Below are 26144 nucleotides of genomic sequence, written 5' to 3' on the forward strand. Positions count from 1 at the left end.
CTTTAAAATAGATACATTGGAGATGCTATCAACAGTTTCCTTCTTTATTTAGCCCAAAATAAATAAATATATAAGTGAGAAGTTATTCTACTTGTACTTCTAAACATGGTAGGGGGGGGGAACTCTATTCATAGATTTTAGATAAATATGCATGGCACATAGCTCTCTCATTCAAATTGGGTCAAAGATTACTTGCAGTTGATCAATTAGGAACAGGTAGAAATGTAATGTAGTTTGATGGCCAGCTTGGAATGAACTAGACCAATTTAATATAAGATGAAAAAGGAACACTCCAGGAGCAAGGAAAACAACCCAACCTACTACACACCAAACAGCACATGAAGTTGTCTAAATTTTCTCTCCCCGTTTGAGGTAAGTGTTATAAGCTGGGCGTTAATTTCCATGTTTTCCAAAAGAGTTCAGTAACTCAGAATTGGGATTTTTAACTCATACAACAAGTATGTTTTAGGCACTGACATTGGGTGGAGACCCTAATTCCAAGGTCAGTGGTCCATGTTTTTCCCACTGAACTTTAGAGGTAGGTGAACAGAACACACTGCAGGTTAATAGATAAAGACTCTTACGTGCTGAAAGAGCAAGCAGCCCATCAGAGAGCACCAGCCCAGGCAGGAAAACTTCCAGATGACCAAGAAGTAGGTTGGAACCCCATGTAATTCATTGATTGGGTGGATATTAAAGAAATGTTGAAAAGTCAGACAGGAATATTCATCGATTCCATCAACTAGTAGGATGTATTATGCATTGAGCCCTGTGCTGGGGACTGGGAAAGGCAGAGGAAAATGCTAAACTCATTTGATGGAATATTCAGAGAGAAGCAGCAGCAAAAATTATGAGGATGGTTTAAAAAAAGCGGGGTCAGGGGAGAGGGATGGCCAGATAAACACAAATACCTAGTATTATAATGAAATTAAGTATAGAATTTTAGAGCCCAATATCCTAGTCTTCACCTACTTGACCTTCAGTATCACATGGCCAGAGATCCAACAGTTAGAATTTAAGAACCCAAACCTACAGGATTCTTGAATGACCTGCCCTGATGACTCTGGGCTCCAAACTGAACACATGTACTGTCATCTCCCACATGAAACAGATGGTAAGAGTTTTAGAGAAGCAGAAAAGCATTTTGATTCATCAGGTACCACCTAGTGAACATGCAAGAGAAAGATCAACAGAGGAAGAAGAATGAGAAATTATATTGCTAGAGGAAATCTTCAATAGAGAAAAGGATTTAGACATCCCTTGTTACAAGTCATTAGGGAAACCACCTGTTGAAATTTTATTACTCCCTAAAACTCCAGCTCAAGTATCATGTCTTCTATGAAACCGTAATATCCACTCTAGGTATAAGTAATTATTACTCCTCAGTGACCTCAAGGTACATCTTTCATGCCAACAAGACTCATCCCTGATGATGCTGCTTTGTGGATATGTGTTTTTCTCATTTCATTGTGATCTCTGTTGCAGCTGACATCACAAGACTCAGCTTTGTGTCTCTGATGTTTAGCCCACTACAGAGCTTGGTACGAAGCAGGTGCCTCACTACACCTATGGGATAGAACTGAATTAAATAACATCTGTGATAGTGAAAATGCATGTGCCCAGAAGGAGGAAAAAGAAAATAAATGGTAACAGTAAGAACTTCACTCTCCAAAACCTTCTGAGAGAAGACTTACCTGGGTTTCCATGAGAGATGCACTTACAGATTCACTCCCTTCTAACCTTTTAAAGCTTAACATTTTTTTTTTTTTTTTTAGAAACTCAGAACGATTTTTATTTCAAGGCAAAATGTTCCAACATTTCTACTTAAAGTCCTTCAACCCAAGGATTTTGGAATAACTCACAACTATTTCTGGCTGACAGCATTGCCGTGCATCCTTGGTTGAGAGCAATCAAAACTCATGGAGGATGCTGCAGGAAGTCAATGATGAACGGCTGGTTGGAGCATGCACACTGAAATGCCACCATGTGTTTTTGAGCATAACATTTCAGAGGGTGAACACATAACATGAAGAGAAAGAAACAGAGAGAGATGATTCCTTTCATACAATAAACACTGCTTGTAGTTTATGTCATTTTTATAGACATAAACTCAATCTTAGTTATTTATAAAGAAACATCATCTTACTTGGCCAGAATGAAATTTCAGCATTCTCCATGTACATATTCCTTTTTCAAATCTTAAGTAATTAAGCTCAAAATCAATGTAACAAATATTTACCAAGATTGGTAATTTAACTGTTTATCAGGAAAAGTGTTAAATGTAATGTTTTTCTTTTTAACTATGAAATATTTCAAAACTATCAAATCTAACTTGTGCAAGCCACCACCTAACTTTAACAAATGCAAAAAATTAGCATGCTTGCTTTTGATCTTTTCTTATGAAATATAACATTACAAATAAAATTAAGGCAACCCACTGCTTTAATCATACTTCCCATATTGTCTTTCCAGGTTTAGGGGACAGCACCCCTCTAAACATTATAATTATATTTTTTTATTTCTCAAGTAATGAAATTTATGATCCCTTGTTATATATTTCAAATATTATTTTAAGGAAAAATTAAATTGACCCTAAAATCAGTAAGGGAAAGGTAAAGCAGGATATAATCACAAAAGGAAATCATTTGATATAAGTACTAATTATGAATGGAATTAGTTAATGCTAACATAATTTAATCAATGCTTCATTTTTTATGCTCAATTATAAAAAGCATAAACTTTTGTAACTATAAGTTAGGAAATAACATGTTACAAAAACACCAAATATTAATTCCATGAGGATCCGTTTTAAATGTACACAGGCCACCTTATTTTTCCTAAATTTATATTATAAGAACAATAGGATCTATTTAAATTTTCTGGACAGATATTTTTTTTGTTCCCATATACTACCGATCATTCAATTTATATACACACAGGTGCACATATGTACACTCACACATATTTATTCACTGCTTATCTCTAAACTTCCTGAGAGTCAAGGAATAAAGAAAAACTAAATAGGCCTTGTAGCTCACATTTTCTAATAAAAAGAGACATGCCATATCATCAGGTGAGACTAGCTTTTTTCTTCGAAGAGCATTATCATGACTTCCTTATGAATGAATAAATAAATATTAACTGAACAAATGAAAACCAACTGAACAATGTAATGAACAATACTTATGAACTAGAAATTTTACCAAAATACAGAGCTATAATTTATCCATTGTCTCTTATCTCTCCTGAATGAAATCACAGGGCATAATGTGAAATTGCAGTTTTGTGGGAAATCTAGACTGTAATGATGTTCATACACATTTACTCCTGAGACCTTTTGTCAAATGAGAGCATGCCAGAGGGTCAGTTTATAAATAGAAACCTGAAACCATCCCACTGGCTATGGTGGATGCAGGAATCCCAGAGCTCTGCCTGGAGAAAGGTACTAAACATTCAACAAAATCATGACGGAAAGGACCAAGGGGGAATGTAGTGCATCTTGTTATTGAAATGTGATTTTTCTTTCAGTAGTTTTATTGCATGCATTATTTTTCCTTCCAACTTTGTATTCTGAGGTTTTCATGTATTCTTACTGTGGTATGTATCAAGACACATCCAGTCAGACCAACCACACTTCTTAGTAATCATAAAGTCACCCTTGGTTATTGAATGTATTTTCCATTATAATGAACAAGAGCATACATGATGCTAATGAGGAATTTTGCTTCAAGAAACTTTTAAAAATGTTCATGAATAAAAGGAATCGTTTACTTTGATTATTTTAAAATGTAAAAGCAGTTGCTTCAAAAAGAAAAAGAAAAAAAAGATAATAACCCTGAGAACAAGGCAACTGTTTGCAACAACAAATCAAGATTGAAATTCTGTTTTAATTCCGTCATATACAAGAGCATGTGAGCACTTGGAGCTTTGGAAGGAGCCTCGTTTGCTCACTGAAACTGTGGAATTCATCAAACTGTCACTAGGGTTTTGTTTGGGTCTTTTAAAGTCACTCCTGGAATCAGTCAGGCATACATTAACACAAGGAATAATCTCCTTAAACTGTAGTGAAGGGTTGCTTTCCTGGCAACACCATCATGACAGAGCCCTGTCTGACCTTGACCCAAAGCAAAGACGGAAAACTCTCCCCATAAGGAAAGGAAGCCTTCCCGGGTCACACACAGCTGCTGCTTCTCTAAGTTTCCGATTTGGAACACAACAGCAGGGCAGGAAAGAAAGCAGGAAAGGGAAGATCAGGAGGGGCCTTGTGCTAACATCTCTGCCTTAGTATTTCACTGTGCTGTGCCTTAAGTAGCAAGCTGCTGAGCCCTATCGATTGATTCTTCCTTTTCTTCCCTTATCCTGGACTTTCTGCACATGTCCCTCTTACCGTACAAACAGTAGCCTGGTAAGTCCTCCACCCACTCTCCACTGTTTTAAAGCACCTCTTTTATCATGTTGACCTTCTGGTCACCCTGTGTGCAAAAAGCTTTCAGGACTCCCCATTGCCTAGACAATAATGGCTCCTCCCAGGATTGAAACTGAGGCCCTATGTAATCTGTCTGGAGTGTGGTGTGGCCTCTTCTGATGGGAAGCATTCATTCCAATCAGACTGGTCCCTTCGTGTCCTCACAGCACTGTCTGCCCGCACACACTTCCCCGTGTCCTTCACTCCACCACTTTTCATCTAAATTCTACCCATTTTTCCAGACTCTCCACCTTCTACCTCTTCTGTCCTATCTTGTGACTATTAAACCAGAGAGTCCTGAGGATGTAGGAGCAAGGTGCCAGGCACAGGGAAATCTGCTCTATTCCATAGTTTCATCTCCTTTTTCACCAATTGGTTTTGGTTTTATTTGGTAAACGGAATCTGCTGAATGCTCCACCACTGATTTTTTTTTTTTTTTTTTTTTTTTTTTTTTGGACCTGGGATTGAACTCTGGGGTGCTTAACCACTAAGCCTTATCCCCAGCCCCACTTACACACACATACATAGTATGTATTTTTTTTTTTTTCAAGAGACTGGGCCTCACTAAGTTGCTGAGGTTGGCTTTGAACTCATGATCCTCCTGCCTCAGCCTCCTGAGCTACTAGGATTAAAGGTATGGTGGCGATTTTTTTTTAATCAATGCATTTAGTCACCTGCCTGTGTCACCTGACACCATATGCATACTATCTGAAGTATGTGCTGTATTAAAAAAATATAGTAATAACCTTCTAATCAATATTACTAAACCATGGGCTTACAAAAGAATATTGAATTCCTTCCAATGGAATGAACAGAAGAGAAGTGGCTAGAACCAGAGTAGATTTCTCTACAGCTGACAAGAGCCATATGGGGTAGAAAGGGCTTAAGATCTTGCTTCAAATGCTGACTTCTGAGTCTTACCCCAGACCTATAACATCAGAATTTCTCATAGTGAATCTTATTTACACAAGCTAAATTTGGAAAAAAAATTAGGTCGTCCTAGAAGGTGGAAAGGGGTAATTAATATCATTCAGCTCTCCATGGCACTCATTAGAATCACCTGTAGCAATTTTAGCAACTTCGGTTCCTTGGACCTCATACAAGACCTTTGAAATTTCTTAGTTGGGCCCAAGTAGGTGGGCTTTTGAAGTATTTCATAAAAGGTTTAGATCTGCACCAGGATTAGAAATTCAGATTAGAAAGTCAAAAGGTAATGAGGACCAGTATTTTTGTGTGTAATATTAACTTCTCAGAAGGTTTGGTAGGCAGTTTGGGTGCATTGGTCCATTTAGTTCCTACAGTCCTGGGTATCTCCACTTTCATAGGTGCAGACTCTAAGGTTTGAGGAAGATCAGAAACAAGTCAGGAGCCACCCAGCTAATAAATAACCAAGCCTAGATTAAACACAGGTCTATCTGATACCAAATTCCAAGCTCTAGTCACATTCCCCATCTACCTTTACTGACTTAGACATTATTTAAATGTGTGGCCATCAGTTGGTCTCTCAGCAATGACACTATGTTAAACATTTGATTGTTTTTGGAAGTCCTGGCACCACTCAGAGAAACGTTTCTTTTGCTCAGATTTCCTTTGACTGGCTATTTATTATTCTAGGCTTTTTCGGCCAATGAGCTTTAGTATTACCAAGACCTTCCTTATAATAAGCCAACTTTTTTGGTTCCTCTGCTCTCTGAGAGGACGCACTCTGTCCCTTGAGGATGTCCCCCTTTTTTCTTTTCCCATCCCTTCTAATAAACTCATGCCTGTTACTTTGAAAAAAAAAATAATAAGACAACTTTTATGCTGTATCTCCTTATGAAAGATCAGTATTAGTGACAGCTGAGCTTTCTCTGCGTATGAGATAAGCCTGACCACCCTTGGAAAAACTCAATGCAGCCCTGATAATGCTTCTAGAGAAAGGCATTGTCCCTTTCCTGCTAGGTTTCAAAACTAAAAGGATTGCCCCCTACAATTTTTTTTAAGTGTCACTTGAGTAACATTAGGAGAGACTTACTAGCTTAGCACTCAGTGTGTTTTTCTACCCTTTGTACAGAGGGTTTAATTTTCTAGTGCATTTTCACATTTCTTGCTGTATTTTTTTTCCCCTTGTAACTCAGAGTCATTCCTGCACTGTAGTTTCTTCTCAGATAAAATACTTATAATCAAGTTCCATCAAAAGGAGTGACATGAAAGTTAATGAGTAAATGGGCTTAAAGTATCACCGAGTCTTGAATGAAAGGTACACGCCGTTTTTACTGTTATTAATATAATGCAGCTCATCCATTACGGATCTGATGATGAGCACAGACAGTGGCTCTGACCTCATTTACTGGCCAGGCCAGAGAGGGTCTATTTAATTGCCCCAGAGACAGACAGCTCAAAGGAAATAAACCACCTTCAGAGTCAAAAAACAACCCAGATATCCAACCTCACTGCAGTGTAACTGGGTGCTTTAAAACTGGCCGGGAATGTTATCTAGTCAAAATACGGCATGGACACCAAGTCAGAGACCTTGAGAGAGGAATAAGTGACAGCCATGTTTAATAGATGAAACAAAATCTAGTGAAATTAGAGGGCAGCCACAAACCAGACACATGAATAAGTAATTTGCTAGCTGGCAGGGTTTGCATCCTCACACTCTGGCGGATGACAAGGCATTCCTGAACACATGGGCAAGACTCCTTTAACTCCTTGTAGATCATCCTTGGAAGAGTCATTTCAAGTGAGACAGGGAGCTAAATTAATGTCAAACTACCCAAAATATTCATGAGACAATTATAAATGTGTGTGACTTGTTTTAGGGGCTGCCTTTTCCTTCCTATAATTTACTTTCTTTATTCCATCAAGTGATCTTTTCAAATCATTTCATATTTCTCTTTCTTATAATTCAGAGAGCTAAGGTTTTCGGTCAATGTTAATTGTCTCTAAAGGATTTTCAGAAGATAGTACTTCCACATAGAGGCCCCCCAAATTATTATTTTCTAGTACAGCTGATTCTTTTTCTTTGTAGACGAAAAGAGAAGAGATCTACGTAATCGCAGTGTCAAAATGTCAAAAGACTGAAAGGGTTGAAAAAAAGAAGAAAAGAAAACACACACACACACACATACACACACACACACACACAAACCTTAAAGGCATCCATACAGTCCTCAGCTTTACAAATTCTTGGCTCACATAAAATACTTGTGACATGCTGTAATTAACTAGTTACTCCTCTCAGAATGAATAATAATGCAATTATTCACCAAAAGCAGTGAAGAAGGGTTAGTTTCTGCTTTTAAAAATGTGCTCTTTTCATTTTTGTATAAAGAAAAACCCTGGATTAATTTACATAAACTGCTAAAGCAAAATGATTTGCAATTTCATTATTATACTATATGATAATTCTGTCACCGTTTTATCAAAGACTCATATTTCTCATTGGATGAAAGTATCAATAAACTGACAAGTTGCTATCATAGTTAAATTATAGTGGTGCCAAAAACTGTATCTAAAGATCACAAAACATAAGTAGTGGCCTGGCCAGTGGAAGCATCTCCTTGTCACAATGAGAGACCAAAGTGTTTGAGGTCCTAAAGAACCAGTAGCCTTGCTGTGGAAAGACAAAGAAAGGAAGATGTGAGCCTTAGTTGTTTAGGAGCTGCAATCTCCTTGGTGGCCTCACATGTGCCAAGTAGCACAAAAATAGATGAGAATTTTCATGACTATATCACTAGTTATCTCTCTTAGTTGTTGTTAAACCAAAACTCGTGAGACAGAGAGTTCTCTAAAACCAGAGGAATTATTGTGCAATTATGTACATTTGAGAGAAAAAACGAAAAAAGGAAGGTCTAGGTCCTAGGATAGCTTAGGTAGTAACAGCAACAAGGTTAGAGAGCAATTAGAGCTGTCTTCTAACTATAAAGTGAAGAGTGTTTTTAAAATGAAATCTGAGGAAATAGGTTTAAGTTGTTTGCACTGTATTTACATTAATTATTGATGAAAGGGGTAGGATAACCTGAAGCAGGAAAAATCTTGGGATAGATGGAAAGTCCATTCATTCATCAAAAGTACTTGGTGCTTTATGATTAGTCAAGGTTAATAGTTGAGAAAGTTCAAAAGTGGGGTGCAGTGGCGCCTGAAATTCAGTAAATGGGGGTCTGAATCAAGCTTTCAAGTTTATATTTCCATACTCCTTTACTGACTACCATCCTCTAGTTCCCCCACCCTACCCCTTCCAGTCCCTTTAAATTTAATTTAGGATATCCCAAAATGTTCCCCGGCAGTGCTGATGTCTAGCACAGGGACTGTTTTCTTGTACTCCTTCCAACTCCATCTGGCCATTCTCTCAGCAATTCATTCAACAAGCACTCTCAAAGACCATACAATACAAAGTGCTGGATACCAGGAATTCAAAGATAAGTAATATGCCTTTCCCTTGAAAAGGTTATGGAAAAGTAAAGATATAAATTGTTAAATAGGCACATTAACAATGTAGTAAATGCCACCATGGAGGTAGGTGTGGGCCCACCCCACGCAACATACACAAATCCATTCACTGATAGAAACAAGAAAAGCCCCTCTTCTCTTTGTACATAAACTTTCAGAAAGTTTCTGCTTCAAAGAATGCTGAGACTTGGAAAAGATTTACTGCTAAAACGCTCAAATTGTGTAATTTCGATAAAGTCTATTGGGGTGTATTTTTTGTATGTGTACTTAAATGTCTGTTTTTACATGGAGCCAACCTTATATAGCATTTTACTTAAGGATACAATTTCTGATTAACTGATGCTTTAAGTAGTGAGGTTAATGCCAATGAGATTGGTTATTCATTCTAAGAATAGTTATTCATTTATACAATCTTAAAACTAACATTCACCAATATAAAAAAGTGATATAAAAAAAGTTGATATGAAAAAGGTTGGATCACTTGTTTGGGTTGATGGAGACTAAGAGTCAATGTAAATTTATAAGATTACAATCAATATTCAAAAAAATAAATATAGTGTGTTTCAAATTTTGTTTATCCACAAAGTATCCCTTTAATCTGTTAATGATAGAAATCTATATCTGTTCTATTTTTTTCTTCAACTTTCAGTATGTAGAATAGTGCTGGCTCTGTTGTCAAACTGCCTAGATGTGAAACTAGGCTCTTCCCCTTACAAACCTGTGTGACTTCTTCAAGAATCAATTTTCTTATCCTATGAGATGGAGATAGTAATAGTGGCTACTCTTTTTTGGGAACACAAAATTGTTACTCATTTGATTTAGTTATTTGTACAACATGTACTCATGGAAAGTTTAGTGTGTCCAAAGTATCAGAAAGAATAGAAGAGGCAAAGATTATTTAGTCTGTGTCAGTAGAGGTCAAGGTGGACTTAAAATTTTAGACTATGATCTTGGAACCCTGCCTGTGTTTCCAATTAATAAAGCTTCTAACAGACTTAGATGCACAAAATACAGTAAGTGATTATATAATCAGAGCTAATTGGTATAATGGAAACAAATGATGGGTTCTTGGTAATACAGTCACAACATTTTTCTTTCCCAAACTGAAGTTTTCTAGCTATTTTAGCAAATCCTTGAAGATATTTCCACATAATAATAATAATAATAATAATAATAATAATAATAATCTTCATAGACTTCCCTTTTCCGGTGATTGTTGACATTCTCGAGAAAGCTTTTTTGTTGTTGTTGTTATTTACTTTTATACTGATTTATTTATTATATTGGAAGTCCAGAAAGTAGGAAAGAAAGAGGGTGGTAAAATGAAGGTATGCAATATAGAAAAAGACCAAAATGGCCCACGTGTGCATGAAGCTTATATCCCAAGAAAACTACATCTTAACTTCACCTCAAGGAATCTCTGTCTTCCATTTGAGATGAGACTAAAAGTCCCAGATATCTCTATCTTTTTCTTATCCATTTCCTGAAAGGCTTTATTTGAAGCAGCAAGAGCCAGAAATTTCTAAAGGGAAAACAAATCTTGAAAGGAGGCCCTGAACAAGCAATGCTGGGAAAGGAGAGGGAGGACAGTGTGGGTGGTGGGAAGTCTGTGGCACTAACACCAAATCAGAGGAAGAATAAATAAAGGGGAAATAAAAGGAGTTAGCCAATTGGAAAGGGGATTTATTAAAATATCCTGAATAACTGTTCAATTTAGGATTAGGGCTTAATTAAGTGAATTTTTCTCACTGAAATATCGATTCTGGTCAATTCAACCAAACTTTCTCTTCTTATTTCATCATTTTGTTGTATCAAATATATTTCAGAACTGTCAGTTATTTTGAGTCCAGATATATTTGATATGCATTCCAGCATTTCTTTGGGCTTAATTCAGCCCTTGATATTTTACTTTACTATTTAGATAGACAGATGAAACAACATACTTTTCTTTTCTGCTAAACATTTATCTCCTTAAAAAGACTCTTAAAAATTAGACACATAATCAAACCTAAACTGGCTTAAAGGCAAAATGAACCACATTTTTTGTTTTTAGTTGTAAATGGACACAATACCTTTATTTTATTTATTTATCTGTCTGTGGTGCTGAGGATCGAACTTAGGGCCTCACACATGCAGCACTCTACCACTGAGCTACAGCCCCAGCCCCAAGTCACCTTTTTTTAAAATGCAAAAAGTCAAGTCTCCCCACTCCTTCTTTATTGAATACATATGGTGAAGGCACTCTGACATAGTGTCTCTTCTCTGGATTCTCTCTGGGAGAAGCAAAGGCTCTTTAAATACGTAGGCAGTTCCCAAGCTCCAGTTTTCAGATGTCAAGTCTCAGACTCAGGTAGCAATATACCTTGACATGATAGTGGAGGTAGGAACACTGCTCCTCAACGAGTTAAGCATTTAGAGTTGTTACCATCTGGCCTAGCTATTTGTTGCTAAATAGGTAAATATAAAAATAATCAAGTGCTCCTACAGCAATTATTTTGCAAAAAGAAGAAGAAAGAAAATAGAGAATACTATGTCACTGCATGATCACATTTCCTGCAAGCAATATTAATAACACTCTAGGTAATTCTAACATGTATGATCTATGAAATACTCCCTGGTTCAGTGAACACACCAATCAAGCAGTGATTTCCCAAAAGTGAGTCGGGTACTTAAAAAATACAAAATCCCAGGCTCTACCCAGATTTACTGGAGCCCAGGACTCTACTTATGAATCTGTGTATTTATCTGGGAAATTCTAAATTTACAACATGTGGCATTAGGGGGAAAGGGTTGGGTTTTAGCTTAACATACCTGTAAATGGATCCTTGTTCTACAATCAACTAGCTCTGATGTTATGTAATATCTGGGTCTATAAAGTGAATGTTGTGAGGATAAAATAAAACAATGTGTGTTAAGAGGCCAACATGTCGAAAGCTGGTTATTACTATTATCATTATATTCCCAGCTCAAGTAAGATGTACAGAGCAAACTGTGTGATTCACATCTTCAAATAGCATATAGTCTCTTTAGGAAAATAATGTAAACATTAATAATAATTTTAAATACGAATTTATATTCTAAATCACAAACTGATTTGCATACATACATACCCAAAATCACAATATTCTGAATAACAAAATAAATTACAACATTAATTAGAATAACATTGAAAAATCATATAAAGTATACTTCAAAATGTTTGATTCCTATAGTTTAGATGACCTAATTCTTATTAGTTCACCAAATATTGTTTAGATGCTGAAAAAATGTTAACATTATGAATGACTTTCTACTTACTCATTATTTCATTATTTAAGTTGAGAGGTAGAAAAAAGGCAATGTATATCTTGGAAAAAAATCCATAGGTATGGATCAAAGGGCCTAAGAGATCCCAGAAATTTTATACAAACACTTGTTTATATGAGTATTGCCAATTTCTAGGAAGCAATTTATAGATTTTATTTCACTCCCAAAAGGTTTTGTGACACCCAAAAATGTTAAGGACCACTGAAGATTCCCATTTAGCACAATTTATGCACGTTCTTCTTTTGAAGAAATTTCACTCATTCTTATATTCCAAATAATTTTCTTGTTTTCTCCTAACTGCCATCTGAGTAATTTCCTCAAGCTTTGAACATTGAGATACCCTGAGAAAGGAAGGAACAGTAAGATTATGTTTTAGAGACTTTAGAGCAGTTTCATGATTTTCTTGGCCTATTCAAATTCTGCACACATCAGCTTGGAAGTTTATGTGCACAATTTAAAAGTTCCAGAGGCAGAGATTAACTGATGATCACTTTCTGAAGTTTTCTCTATTTTTTTCATCCTTTCTTCAATCTTTTGAATTATTTTCTGTTAGTTCTATTTCTTTTCATCTCAGATAGAAAAGTGCAAGGAGTTTCCCTGGAAGAATACAATTAAATTTTACCAACCTGTATTCTGCCAAACTAGCAATTCTTCCATTTGTGTTTTATTTATAGTGTGGTAACAATACTATTGATGTTACATATTTTTACTTCTCTCTTCTTCCTTTAGGTGTGTGTGCAACATTGACTGCTCTCAAACCAACTTCAATCCCCTCTGTGCTTCTGATGGGAAATCTTATGATAATGCATGTCAAATCAAAGAAGCATCATGTCAGAAACAGGAGAAAATTGAAGTCATGTCTTTGGGTCGATGTCAAGGTAATGTTCATACCAAAATTCATTTCAAAGAATGTTTTTAGTCTTTGTGCAGAAATGAAAAGTGAAGATAACTCCTTATTAGACAGCTATTTCATTTCCAAAAGACAGTTCTGATTTACAATGGATGGTATAGTCTACTACAGTGTTTGTGTTGATTATAGGTGTTTGAGGGTCTATCAGCAACAGTCTGCAGCTTTTTCTATATAATGGGACTGTATTGTCACAGTATCATGGACACAGAAGATAATGTTCAGAAGATAACAGGCATTCTTGTTGCAAAGAGTAAAAAGAAAGTCAAAATGAATTTTAACAAATAATCTAAAAATTTATTAGGAATCTTGAGATTAAAAGCAAATCACACCATTTTATGTTGATTCAGTAGAAATATTCAAGTATATTTTAAAAAGCAGATATATGGAATGTTCTATTTCATTTTTTTGTTCAGATACAAACATTTGAGGGGTGGTTGATATTTCTTTATTCAAATTATCTCAGTTATAATTATGAATTATCTCCTTGTCTCAAAGTTTAGAAAACTGGCATTATTTTCTTAATTTTTCCCAAGCAGAAATATGCATTGGAAATCTGTCTTTGTACACAGGTTGCTTAGAACTATAGTACAAAAAAAAAAAAAAAAACAAAAAACAAAACTTTAACTGCAATGAAAATACTGCTGGGTATGTTTGATATTAAATATTTAGGAGACAGTTAATCAATCTTTATTATTAATTTTTAACACAGATAACACAACTACAACTACTAAATCTGAAGATGGGCATTACGCAAGAACAGATTATGCAGGTACATAAAATTTTTTACTACAAAACATGAGCACTTCTGTAAGAATTCTAAGAAATCATTGTTTCTTATTTATCCTAGATTGAACCTTGCAAGACTTATGATATGAGCTGGTCTTCTCTTGTTTAATTCAAGCTTTCAATACACAAGAATAAATGTTTCTTGAAACAAATAACACATATTTTTTTTTTTTTGCCAGAGTTAGAGCAATTGTCAAAAATGTCAGTAAGATATAATTAAATTGTTTTGACAGTGCAAATGGTACAAATGACAAAACATTTATCAAATTAATGGGCATCGATGGAAATTAATGCAATTTTTGGCAGTATATTATAATAAATGCAAATGTTCTTATTTGAATTTTCACAAAAAGTCAACAAAGAAAAAGTTTGCTAGTCTGAAAAGCTAAAAGGATAACTACAAATAGTAATGTAGGCTGTCTCTTTAGATGCTAAATTAAAACAGTATGTATAATTTATTTTAAAAAATAAAATCCTTTAATTTATTTAGAAACTAGACTATAGCTACTCAGACATGCAAAATCATAAAAAATTCTATGCAAAAAGTATAAATCTTTTGCAACTATAGAATTTTATATTCAGGAATAGATCTACCTAGTATAATTTTCTTAGATTGAGAAATAATGTATGGTATATAATTGGAATGTTATCAGATTCTTAAACTTTATATAAATTTTTTGCTTAAAAACATGAAAATGAAAGTATCAAGGTTGATAATGACATGTAAAATATTTTTAAATAGAATTTTCCATATAGCTATTAAGAAGCAATTATAATTATTATGGCTAATAATTAATCAAAAGGCATCGCTTGTTATCTTTCAAATATATACTACCATTTGAAATTTTATTTCCTTTAATAATATTTCTGACTATATATATATATATATATATATATATATATATATATATGTAGTCTTATGAAATTGGAAAAATAGTTGATCAGATGTTTTATTTGTAGATCTCCTAAATATCTCAGAATTTGGAAAGAACAAAAGGATTCTTTTTTTAAAAAACTTTTTCACATTTTATCTTAATATTTTCTAACATGTGAATAAAACTTCTCATATGCCAAAAGCCTGGAATTATCATGAACAATGATACATGGAAAAACTTTAGTTTTGTCATTATATACCTCTTCCCAAAGCATCCAAAAGATATGTCAACAGATGTTCCTTGAAAAGAATAGTCTAATGGTCAATAAGTTTAGGGAGAGCCAAGATAAACAAATGGATATTCTACCCAATACTCCTCATATCTTACATTAATTATAAAATCTTTAAGAGATATGCATATTTTATTTATATCCATAAGCAATTGGTTTCAAGATCACTTCACAGATACCAAAATCCAAGGATGCTCAAGTACCTTACATGATATGGGATAGTATTTGCAAATAACTTAAACACAGCTTCTTGATGATTTATACTATCAATACAATGTAAAAGCTATGTAAATAGTTGTACTATATTGTTTAGGAAATAATGACAAGAAAATAACTCTACATGTTCAGTAAAACACAGATTTTTTTTCAAATATTTTTGATCAATGATTGGTTGAGTCCTAGAATGTGGAACCCATGAATACAGAGGACCATTTTTTTTTTTTATTTTACTGCTTTTTGTCAATCATTTCTAATTTATGTGAAGTACACTCAAACATAGACTGTCTTCTTTAAGGAACCCCCATGTATTCATCATTCAAACCTAGTAACATCGATTCATAACTAACCCATTCCCATGCCACCCTATTCTCTCTCTCCACCTGCATAGTATGTGAAATTAAACCCAAACATTGTATGATTTCATTCATGGTTAAACATGCATCTCAGAAAGATCAATCGTTATTTTAAAAATTATAATACCATAATTATGCCTAGAATAGTTAAAAATAATATCTCATGATACACACCTTTTATCTAAATTATCTGATAAATAACACATTTTGTGTCACATTATACAGTACTCAAGTTCTCAGAAATGTACCTGAGGTATGTTGTTCCACAGAAAATAATTATTAAAAATAATAAAACACAGTAATAAAAAAATTAAGTCTAATAATACATGTTTAAAATTGTGGATAAATTAAGTATAAATTTTATACTTTGTTATAATAATAACTATATCTTGACAGTGACCAAGCCACTACTAATAACTACACTGAAAATAATTTTATATCTGTTATTCAAAACAATTCACTTGGAAAAAATTTTTTGGAACTTTAACATTCAATGAAAACCTTCTCCATTAAACCATCCATCACTGGACTAATAAAACATAAAATTTTCTCCCTGAAACAAAGAACTCTTCAAGTTGATTAGCATCATGTGCAAATATAGGAACATTTATGAATTGTGCCAATAAATACCATGATAGAGTTAACCATTCTCTCAATGTTATTCAGGTTTAATATATCCATTTGTTCATTTTCAAAAAGAAATTCTTACTTCAAAAAAGTTTATACATTGTGTTGGTTTCAGATTATCTCTGATGTTCAGTGTCACTGTTTTTAATTGACATGGTTTCCTACCTTATCCTCTAGTGGACACAGAAATAAAAGAGAATTTTTTCAGTACATGCAAGTGAAAACTATTTACTCACTCAGTGTGGTCCAGAATTTTCTAGTTTACCACCAAATTTATCTACTAAATCTCAAAGAAAACTTAAAAGTTTAAAAATACATGCTTGTTCCAATACAAATTTACAACGGAAATACTAATGTCAACTGAAGCTTACAATTCCTAATTAAACATTGATTGCATGCTTAAAATTCTCCTGGAATTTACTTTAGATAGCTTATTTTCATTAGTGGTTTTTATTAAAATACATTGTGTACACCCCTTCAGAAATTACTTATTTCCTCCTCATTTCTTAGCTTCCAGTGGTATTTGCATCTTCCTGAGTTTGGGGACACAGACTTTGGGGGCGGGGGAATGAAAGGAACAAAGTGGAGAGTCAATATGTCATTGTGCTCCTCATTTACATTTCACAGGCTAAAATCTTCCTAAGAAGGGAAAGCATAAACTGAATGATTCACATTCCTTGAAGTTTGCTATGTTCTCACAGCTAATTTAATACCACATACACTTTTCCCCTTAGTCACAGTCTCTCCCACCAGAGGGAAGTAAGGATCTTAACACACTCTCATTTCCCTGTTATGTCATTGATACTGTAAATTTAAAACCCTTACGGACTCCCTTCTTTTGTTCCTCCAAGCCTACAAAGTTAGTAATGCAAGAGCACATCTTTCTCGGTATAAAAATGGGTATCTTCTTGAAAGAAAGCCCAAATGTTAAAAAGAAACCAAAATTATTATACTTCTTTTTTTAAAAGAAAGAAAATCCAGCAAGATCTAGGAGAGTTTACAAAAGAAAGAGAGAGTAGGGGGATCAGGGAGGGAGGGAAGGAAGGAGGAGGAGGGAAAAGAAAGAGAAAAGGGGAAGAATGAAGTGAGGCAGCGAAAGAAAAGATGCCAACTAAGAAAGCAATCCTAAAATAAAATTACCATGTGCAATGGCCTACAGTGTGTCTGACTTTCATGAAGATGTGAATTCCATAATCTTCACAGGCACATAAATGTAGACAGTTACAGGAAACCAAAGAATTTACCGCATTGCCCCCTGCCTGCATTTTTTTTTTTTTTTCTCTTTGCCCTGACTTGGGTTCTATTCCGTCCTCTCTCCTTTAATGAGACCCAAGTTGCTGCTGAATCTTGAATCCAAGGCTTTGGGTACCTGTTTCAAGGCCTAGTGGCAAACTCCCTGCTAGATGAGCTAAACAATTTAATGTTGCTTTCCCTTCATCAGTCTAAGATGTGGGCTTAGTTGAGGACAGTGCATTCTCCTGTAGAAAGTTTCAAAAGAACACAAATTTTATAAAACCACAAAGCCAGGGCCTTCAGGGCTTTCCAGTATTTTAAACTGCTAATATTAAATTTTTCTTCTAGAAATTTAAAATAACAAATGTTTTATGCCTCTTGAAATCTGCAACATTTCCTTCAATGTAAATGTAATGCATACAATATACATATGTATTGATATATATTTATCCCTATCATGTCTTGTAATGAAAAGAAAATGAAGCTTAACCATTCTTTTTCTCTTCATCTGGTATATGTATTTTCTGATTGTGCTGCTTTTTTGTTTAAAAGCCTGGTTGAGCTTCAGAATATGGGACTACATCTTTATCTAGTAATAATGTACTTAATTCTATAAGGTGTTAAATGTTAAAAAAAAAATAGAGTTCAACTCTTGTTTTTTTAAATCATCTGGAAAGTAAACTCTATTTTATTTTATGACTTTCTACACCAGTTTCCAAAAAGGATTTGCAGTGTTTTATAATTAAAATATATTCAATGAGATTGTTTAAGCAGAAATTGAAAACATAAAAGCAGAACTGTTAAGAAAAATAAATATATCAGCAACATAAACCATTGCAGTTACTGCATTTAGCCCTGAGATAAAAGAGAAATTATGGTTGGTCAATTTATTCCACAAATATTTATAGAGTTTCTTCCATAGGCAGACACTGTCTTGGGCTTCACAAAGGTGAACAAAATCAACCTAGGTCTTTGTTAAGTGGAACTTAGGTTTTCATTTTCTGATATAAATATAAAAAACTAAATTCAGAGACCAAAAATGAAGTTTCTCTATGATAAATTATATTAGAACTATTTAGCATAGATCTTTTTACAAAGCATCACTGGAAAACATAGAATGGATAAGTCTTCAACACTGATTTTTATGAAACATGTCAAAAGGTTCTTTCTAATTTTTCTATCCATTTTAGGAGATTTTTTAAAAATCCATTTTTGATAACTTTCTAGAGCATAACATTAAAATATGTATAATTCAATGATAGTGTTTCTGTGGGAGACTAAAGTAATGAATTTCATTCATGTATATTTCCAAATTAGAAAGAATAAATACATAGTGCAAAACACTAAGGAAAATGTCTATGAAAAAAACATACCTTAGCTTTTTTCCTCAGGTTTCTAAAAGTTAAACAGAATAGGATAATAGAAGAATCAGAAAGCCTGAGTAAGGGTAAAGAATATATGAGATGATAAGAGGTACATGGGGAAAGAAATTTCAGTGACTGTTAATTTGAATATTAAGTCCCAAGTTTGTGCCTTCAAAATTGAAGCAGGGATTTCCTGCCTGAGTCCAGCTGGCTACAGATATGCATAGAGTCCATGTGTCTTATTTGTTAAGCATTTTATGATGCCACTTTGCAATTTCTTAAAATATTTATGAAGGATTAATCTTTACAGAACTTTCTCTTTAGAAATCCATTTTTTATTTTTAAGAAGTAAATGGAGTTGTTAAGCTCAGTTCTGAAATATAGAAGAAAGAAACCAGAATGATATAGCTAAACCAAATTCTACCCATCCTATTAATATTCCATCAACCCATTTTTCCACCTTAAGCAGAAACTGACATCTTGAAAGGGTATCTAGATAGTCTAAGTGAATTGGTAAAATAACTTGTTCTCCGTAGAAGCCATTGCAATTTACAAAACCTTTTCACATATATTGTCTCCTTCACTCCTTGCAACAGAAATGTGAGGGAGATATTATATGCATTTGACAGGTGTGAAATGGAAGTTCAAGAAGATTAAGTAAAAAGAGTATGTGATAGAGCTAAGGTTCAAGCCATCATTGCTTCATTGCTAATTTCAGAATCCAGCAAGAGAGATGGTCAAGCACTAGGCAAGAAATGTCACTGCTTAATATTTTGGGGAATTTTGCTACTGGTTCTGCACCCCAAAGGTTAACCCCTTGAGAGTTCCAGACTCAAAAACATTTCACCAAGAGGTCTATGTTGTTGTGAGATACTACAAAGAGTGATTCTTTTCTTTTAACATATGTCTGTGTATTCTAAGTGTCCTTTAAGGGCTATTTTGTTCAGTTTTAAAATTCTCCTGTTCTGTTTCATATTTCTCCACATAGACAAAATAAAGCAAATGGAATAGTGTTTGCTATTGAGAAATCCTGCATTAATTAAAAAAAAAATCTCCAACCTCTTTGTGATACTTTGCAGTTTTACAAAGGTCCATTCACATTATCTCATTTGTTCTAATGTCAACCCAATAAAACAGGGTTACACACACTAGGGGAAATAAAATTGATGCTCAGAGAAATTAACTGGCTAACCTGGAACTAGTCACAGTATTTTGATATATTGACCATCCACCTGTGCAAATAGGTGCTTGATTAGCCTAATATTTTCCTCAATTGCTCTTCCAGTAAACATATATAGGCAGGACTATCAAGTGGTTTCATATCATATTTATAACATGAATTAATTCAGTCATGTGGCAAAAATCTACATTTAAGATGGAAGCTTTTCCATTTGCTCATGAACACAAGGAGCACTTCTCTGGAAAGCACATTATATCTGGGCCAATAATTTGATCTGTAGGAAATAAATAAATAGCAAATGCATGCAGCAGCTTGTAGCACAAATATTGGTATCAGCAGTGAAATAAATAAAAATGTTTGCCCAGGCTATTACAATGCCACTAGACTAGCCTAGAATATTTAAGCCCAGAAAAATGAATTAAGATGTCAAGATTTTCTCAAGATTTCTGGGGGAAAGTGTCTCAATTCAAGTATTTTCCCCTCTGGGATTTACATTAGAGTGCTGCAAAATTCATAAAGCTTTCCATGAACTCTAACTCACAATTTTTCCTGCTCTCTTGAACTTCTGTGCTTTCATTGTTTTCCCCATAAAATCATGTAACCAGTCATCTGTAATATTATGTTATGTTCATAGTTATAGATAAACACAGAAATGGTATTTGCAATACAGATGAAGTTTCACTGCTGAAGAGTTGCCTTGGGCCCTGGTAGACACTCTGGAAAACTTTGTGTTTATGCCCCAGTTCATAAATGCATCCTGCATCATTTATGTGCACTTTTTCCTATTTGAAATGCTCTTTTCTGAAACAAATTGTTCACCTGAAGGTGTTACTTATCTATCTTCCTTTCTCTTCCATAAATACGTGGCAGCTGGTTTAGATGTGATAGCCACAAAATCAGACAGGACTGAGTTTAGACCCTGGGCATGCTAATATTGCCTATTTAACCTACAGGCAATCAGTTGACATTTCTGGACCTCAGTTTCCTTATCTGTTCAATAAAAATAATAAACCTAGTTTCAAAAATTGAATTTCAAATTAAAAGATATCATTTGAAGCATTAGCAGGCAGCTAGTGAGGTAGCTGTTATTATTACTTCCATTTTAGTCTAAAAATAAAAAAGAATTTACTTTAATAGGAAACATGATGCATTGTATGGGCCATAGTCTGGCCATGTGATATGTGCTCAGAGTTTCCACACACATATCACCATTTATGAACTCAATTGGTGTGCAGGGTTATTTCCTACCCAAACCATAAAACAGCTTGTGGCAAAGAACTTTGGATGACATTTTAATTCACTTTTTAAGTAATATTTTTGAGCATTTATTTATGTTTTTAACATATTGATATGTCTAAATTTTCATGCAGGCAATATTTCGATTTTCCCATAGTCAATACAACATGAGATTTAAATAAAAATTTATTGGGAGGACATAGAATATGACAGAACTGCAAGATGATGATATAAGATATTTCCTTTCAATTTGACCTTTAAAATTAGTTATTTATACATCAGGGTATATGTTTGAGGACCTACACATTTGTTATTTAAAAGAAACACATAATAAGTGACCAAGGGAAAAAAAATAACAGAAATGAAATATATAGGAGTTTATTTCTATTTGTACAAAACATTATTTTTCACTCAGAAATGTTAGTGCTTATATGTTGGTGATTAACACATGCACATATCTTAAGAAATGAGAACAAACTTTTTTTAATAAAATCTGATCATAAAGAAGAAAGCTCTGCTTAGCATAAAAGAAAAAGAAGGAAAAGCTCTTCGAACTCAATCATCCAAATATGACTAGTTAAAATGCACCAATTCTCCACCTTAATTCATCTTTTTTACCTCAAGCATGTTATTTCCATTCCTAAGAAGAGCAGTGTAAGTATTCATAGAATGTATAAAACTAAAAATAAAAATAGGTGTTCCTAATGCTCTGTATAATTTCAAGACAAAATGTTTTTCATAAAACTAGTAAATAGAATTAAAGTAGTTTCAAAAAAAAAAAAAAGTTCAGAGCACTTGGATTTGCTGCTTTGGTTAATGAATTTGACATGCCCCAAACATAGAACCCACATTATCAAGTACATTAGAAATTCAGTTTTCACATTTTGACAATTTGAGACTGTGTACAAACATAATCAACCAAATATATTCTTAAATACCTGCAAAACTAAATCTTGCAGAAGAACTGCATTTCCAAATAGTTTTTTTCTCCCATTATTCATTTGGAAAACAGTTATCCTTTGGGTGTGATATGGGCCATAATCTAGGCAGAGCAACTGTGTGAAAATTGGTAATAAGGCCTGAGAAAAGTGCTGGTCTAGTAATATGCACAGTGATGATCAAGGAGGACAGCACTCCACCTAAGTAAGTCCTGAAGTACAGGGGAGAGGGGCACAAAATATGTGGAACACAATCCTATGACAAGTAGTTATAGAAGCAAGAGGAAGAATCAATGGGCAGACTATATATAGAAGAACAAACAGGAAAAAAAACTTTAAATAAAAGTTTTTGAATATTGGGAGCAGAAAGACAAGTGTAATCAAGGATAGAGGACCAACAAGGACAAACATCTTGTGTATGATGACTCAGTGGAAAATGGATAATTGGCACAGGGTAGGAAGAGCATCACACTTGAAATATTGGCTGAATTCATGATCAAAGCTGGTAGGGTTCTAGAACTCATGGAAGCAGAAATTTAAATTTTGGAGACACCAAGAGTCAACTTCCCTCCATGATGAACTCACATCAACCAAACTCAGTAAACTCAATGCTGGAGCATGGATATGCAAGGTGAAAAAAAAAAAAAAAATGCCTAGAGGACTTCTGTACACTGACCACCTTACTGTATTCTCCTTCTGGAATTAAATTCTCTGATAAGCCCAATGAAAATGAGGTTACTTAGTAAGGCTAAATAGAGCTCATATGCTTCAGAGGCTTAAGGCATTAAGCTAAGAAGCCTGATGTAAATGTCTGCACAGTAAGGATAGTCTGGGCCTCAAATCAGTGTAAACAACATGTGTCCTTGACTAAGGCCTTATCTTTATGGTCAGAACTTGCACTAATACCATTGACCTGTGTGGCTCTCCGTAGTCTGAGTTACCATTTCTGGGCGTCCACCCAATCAGTCTACCTACTTTTCTACATATAGTAAATTTAATCAGGATATAGTGAGGCCTCTTCTCCTATTCTGAACAAGTGTGGGGAAATCCTACTCACTTCTGATCTCCTTTGGGATCTCTTGCTCAACAGCCCCCAAGAAATGTCAGTATGAATATATAATTCAATTCATACTGGATGATGCATCCTATGAAAGTTTTTACACAAAGTTAACTTTGAAAGTCACTTTTTAACATATAATCCAGAGAGGTTTAACCAATAACAAAGAAAAAAAAGGAATAATAGTTAGATATTGTTTTTTTTAAGGTAATTTTTTGAGGTAATTTTTTGGCATTTATGCAGATCCATGTTCTCTATGGTGAAACTGCTAATGTTTAACTTCCCAAAATATAAACATAATGAAATCTATTAATTATCCCACATAGAATGAGATGGAGGGTTTTGCCAAGGGCTGCTAATGCATTATCAATATTTGATAGTACTACCTAATGCTCCTGTAAAATATATTCCGGACCAATAAAAAATTCCTCTGCTTTTAAGAGTTCTTTTACACTTTCTGAGGTTCAAAGCTGTGTGTCATACATTAGAAAACTCCCTCCCCAGAGTACATTTTAAAATTTCTATTTAATAATAAAAATAAATGTTTACTTACACAAAATTTCATAATGTTTTAAAAATCATTCAGAAAATGAAGACTGAAAACCAGCTCCATTTCTCCTTCAGAAATTAGGTATTCCAGAGTGATCTTGTTATTTAGTTTATAGACGTTAAACCAACAAGCAATTAGTGTTTTGTCAGGGAGTACATGTCCAAATTCACTTCTGCAGATTGATTGTCCTTGTACTGTTGCAATTATTCTACAAATCTTACACTGCTAGATTTTTTTTCCTGTTTATTTTTCTGTTATTTAAAGAGCCCTTATGGAATTGAAGGTTTTCAGTTGTTCAGAATAATCTCTGAGCAAATGCCATTCCTATTCCTTCACCCCTACCCATTTACCCATTCCCCACAATTGGTACATGTGTCCTTTTCATTGGTTTCTGATTGTTAATGACAAGTAGTTATAGAAGCAAGAGGAAGAATCAATGGGCAGACTATATATAGAAGAACCAACAGGAAAATTCTCTATAAAGTAGTTTTCATAAATGGTTCACATTGTGCTCTGCACCTAGAACAATCAATAGTAAGCATACCATCCCTTCCACAATGATACACAGCCATTAACACATATCTAAGCAGATCTCTAGTACTATATTCTAGAATTGAAGCTGGTTGCTTCCTTCAACTTAGCATGCTTCTGAGCTCTTCACCTTAGCCATGAATTGATAAGTGCTCAGGAAACACAGCTAATTGTAATGTTATCCTAAGAAAATCATTATCATCTTCATTATAATCATGATTATCATCATCATCATAATCATCAGGGGAAAAAATACCACTGGAATTGGCTCACTTAGTTCATTCCAAAACAAACTAGAAATTACATGTGTTATCTGTTGTTTTGGATTCTCTAAGAGGCTATTCTCCAATGATGTGGATAATCATATTTATTTCCTAATTTCATTTGGATTTTAGAACAAATGACTTACAAATGGCATTTTGTAGGAGAAAGAGCTTGGAATAGGAATACAGAAATTTTTGTCTCAGTTTCAAAATGCCAGTAGTGCCAAGGTTTAGAAATTCTGCTTTATGAGACTAGAAATGATAAGAAAGAACATATTAGGCAGGGTCTAGGAGACAGGGGTCACTGGGAGTCCAAAGTTGGGCTCCCTAATGATATCTTCATTTTCTTATTGCAAAAAAAAAGATACAGTCTCAGATCAAGATCTACTGGCTTAATCCAAGCTTCTTTTCATCTTGCTGCTTCAAATACATGCTCACTTTTCTTAAATAAAAGTTGACTCATAATAGAAATGTAACATTTCACAAATAAAAGAGAATATCTGTTTCTACAAAGAATTAGGAGAACGATGAGGTTAAAGAGGAATCTCTACCTGTAGTGACTGTAAAATGTTGAGAATCCTCACAGTCCTAATGAGATCTTAGGAAGTACTACTAACTGGTATTCTCGTAATCTGGGCCCCTGCTTTGCTTCCATTAAAAGCTGTTCTTATCTTGTTCATATTAGCTGTTTCTTACAAATATTGACTAAATTGCTGAACCAAACACTACCCATTTGGAAAAAAAAGAAAAGAAAAGAAATTCTTTTAATGATGTTCTTGGGCAATAGCAATCATTTGAAAGCTTCTTTTTATTATCTGCACTTCTCCTCATTATAAATTTTTGTAAACCTTGGCTCATAGAAATACATTTAAAACCAACTGGCTAAATTCTATTAAAACATTCAGCAGAAATTCTATTGTGTTGTTCATGGAATAAAATGTTTGATGCAGCATTAGAACTCAAGTGTTTATGAAAACCTTCATAGCCAAAAAGAAGGGAAACCTAAAGATGCTTCTTAAATAGCAGCTTAGTGCTCAGCTGTCCTCTGCCAATTCTTCAGGAAGGACACAAATGTGCAATACAATTAGGTGGGTCCCAGGCACAGATCCTCCTTCCAACAGGGAATAAAGCTAGCTGTATCGGTATGTTGCCTTGCCTAGTGAAATAAAGTTATTGGTTTTGAAACAAGGACAATGAGGATATTTGTTTAAAAAGACAACTTGAAAAAGTAGCAAAGACAACAGGAAATGATAAATGAGCCAGTCTTTGCTACAGTAATTACTTTAGCATTGAAACAAATGAATAACTTTCACAGCTAAGCTATTTGCTGTCTTATATTATACTACTACCTGTTCATTCACTATGTGCTCCATGGCCCTTTGTACTGGAGAAAAATACCTGAGAAGGAGAAGTTGGTAAATAAAATGTCTGAGAAATTTGTGTTAATGTTTAAAAAACAAACTTACAGTGTCTGATGTCTTTTGTGGAAACAGAACATCTCTGAAAGATAGAATACTTTTTTTGTTTGTTT

The 26144-nt window shown here is 34.2% G+C and overlaps 1 protein-coding gene across 1 annotated transcript in view; it reads left to right on the forward strand.

Moving 5' to 3' along the window:
* Positions 1-26144, forward strand: part of Tmeff2 (transmembrane protein with EGF like and two follistatin like domains 2) — a 235323-nt gene that overhangs the window by 176105 nt on the left and 33074 nt on the right. Inside the window, exons 6-7 of the mRNA XM_076865894.2 lie at positions 12932-13080; positions 13822-13881. Coding sequence (XP_076722009.1) covers positions 12932-13080; positions 13822-13881 — 209 coding nt within the window. The remainder of the gene's footprint in view (positions 1-12931; positions 13081-13821; positions 13882-26144) is intronic.

This window comes from Callospermophilus lateralis, chromosome 9 (assembly GCF_048772815.1).
Source record: "Callospermophilus lateralis isolate mCalLat2 chromosome 9, mCalLat2.hap1, whole genome shotgun sequence".
In the NCBI taxonomy this organism is placed as follows: domain Eukaryota; kingdom Metazoa; phylum Chordata; class Mammalia; order Rodentia; family Sciuridae; genus Callospermophilus; species Callospermophilus lateralis.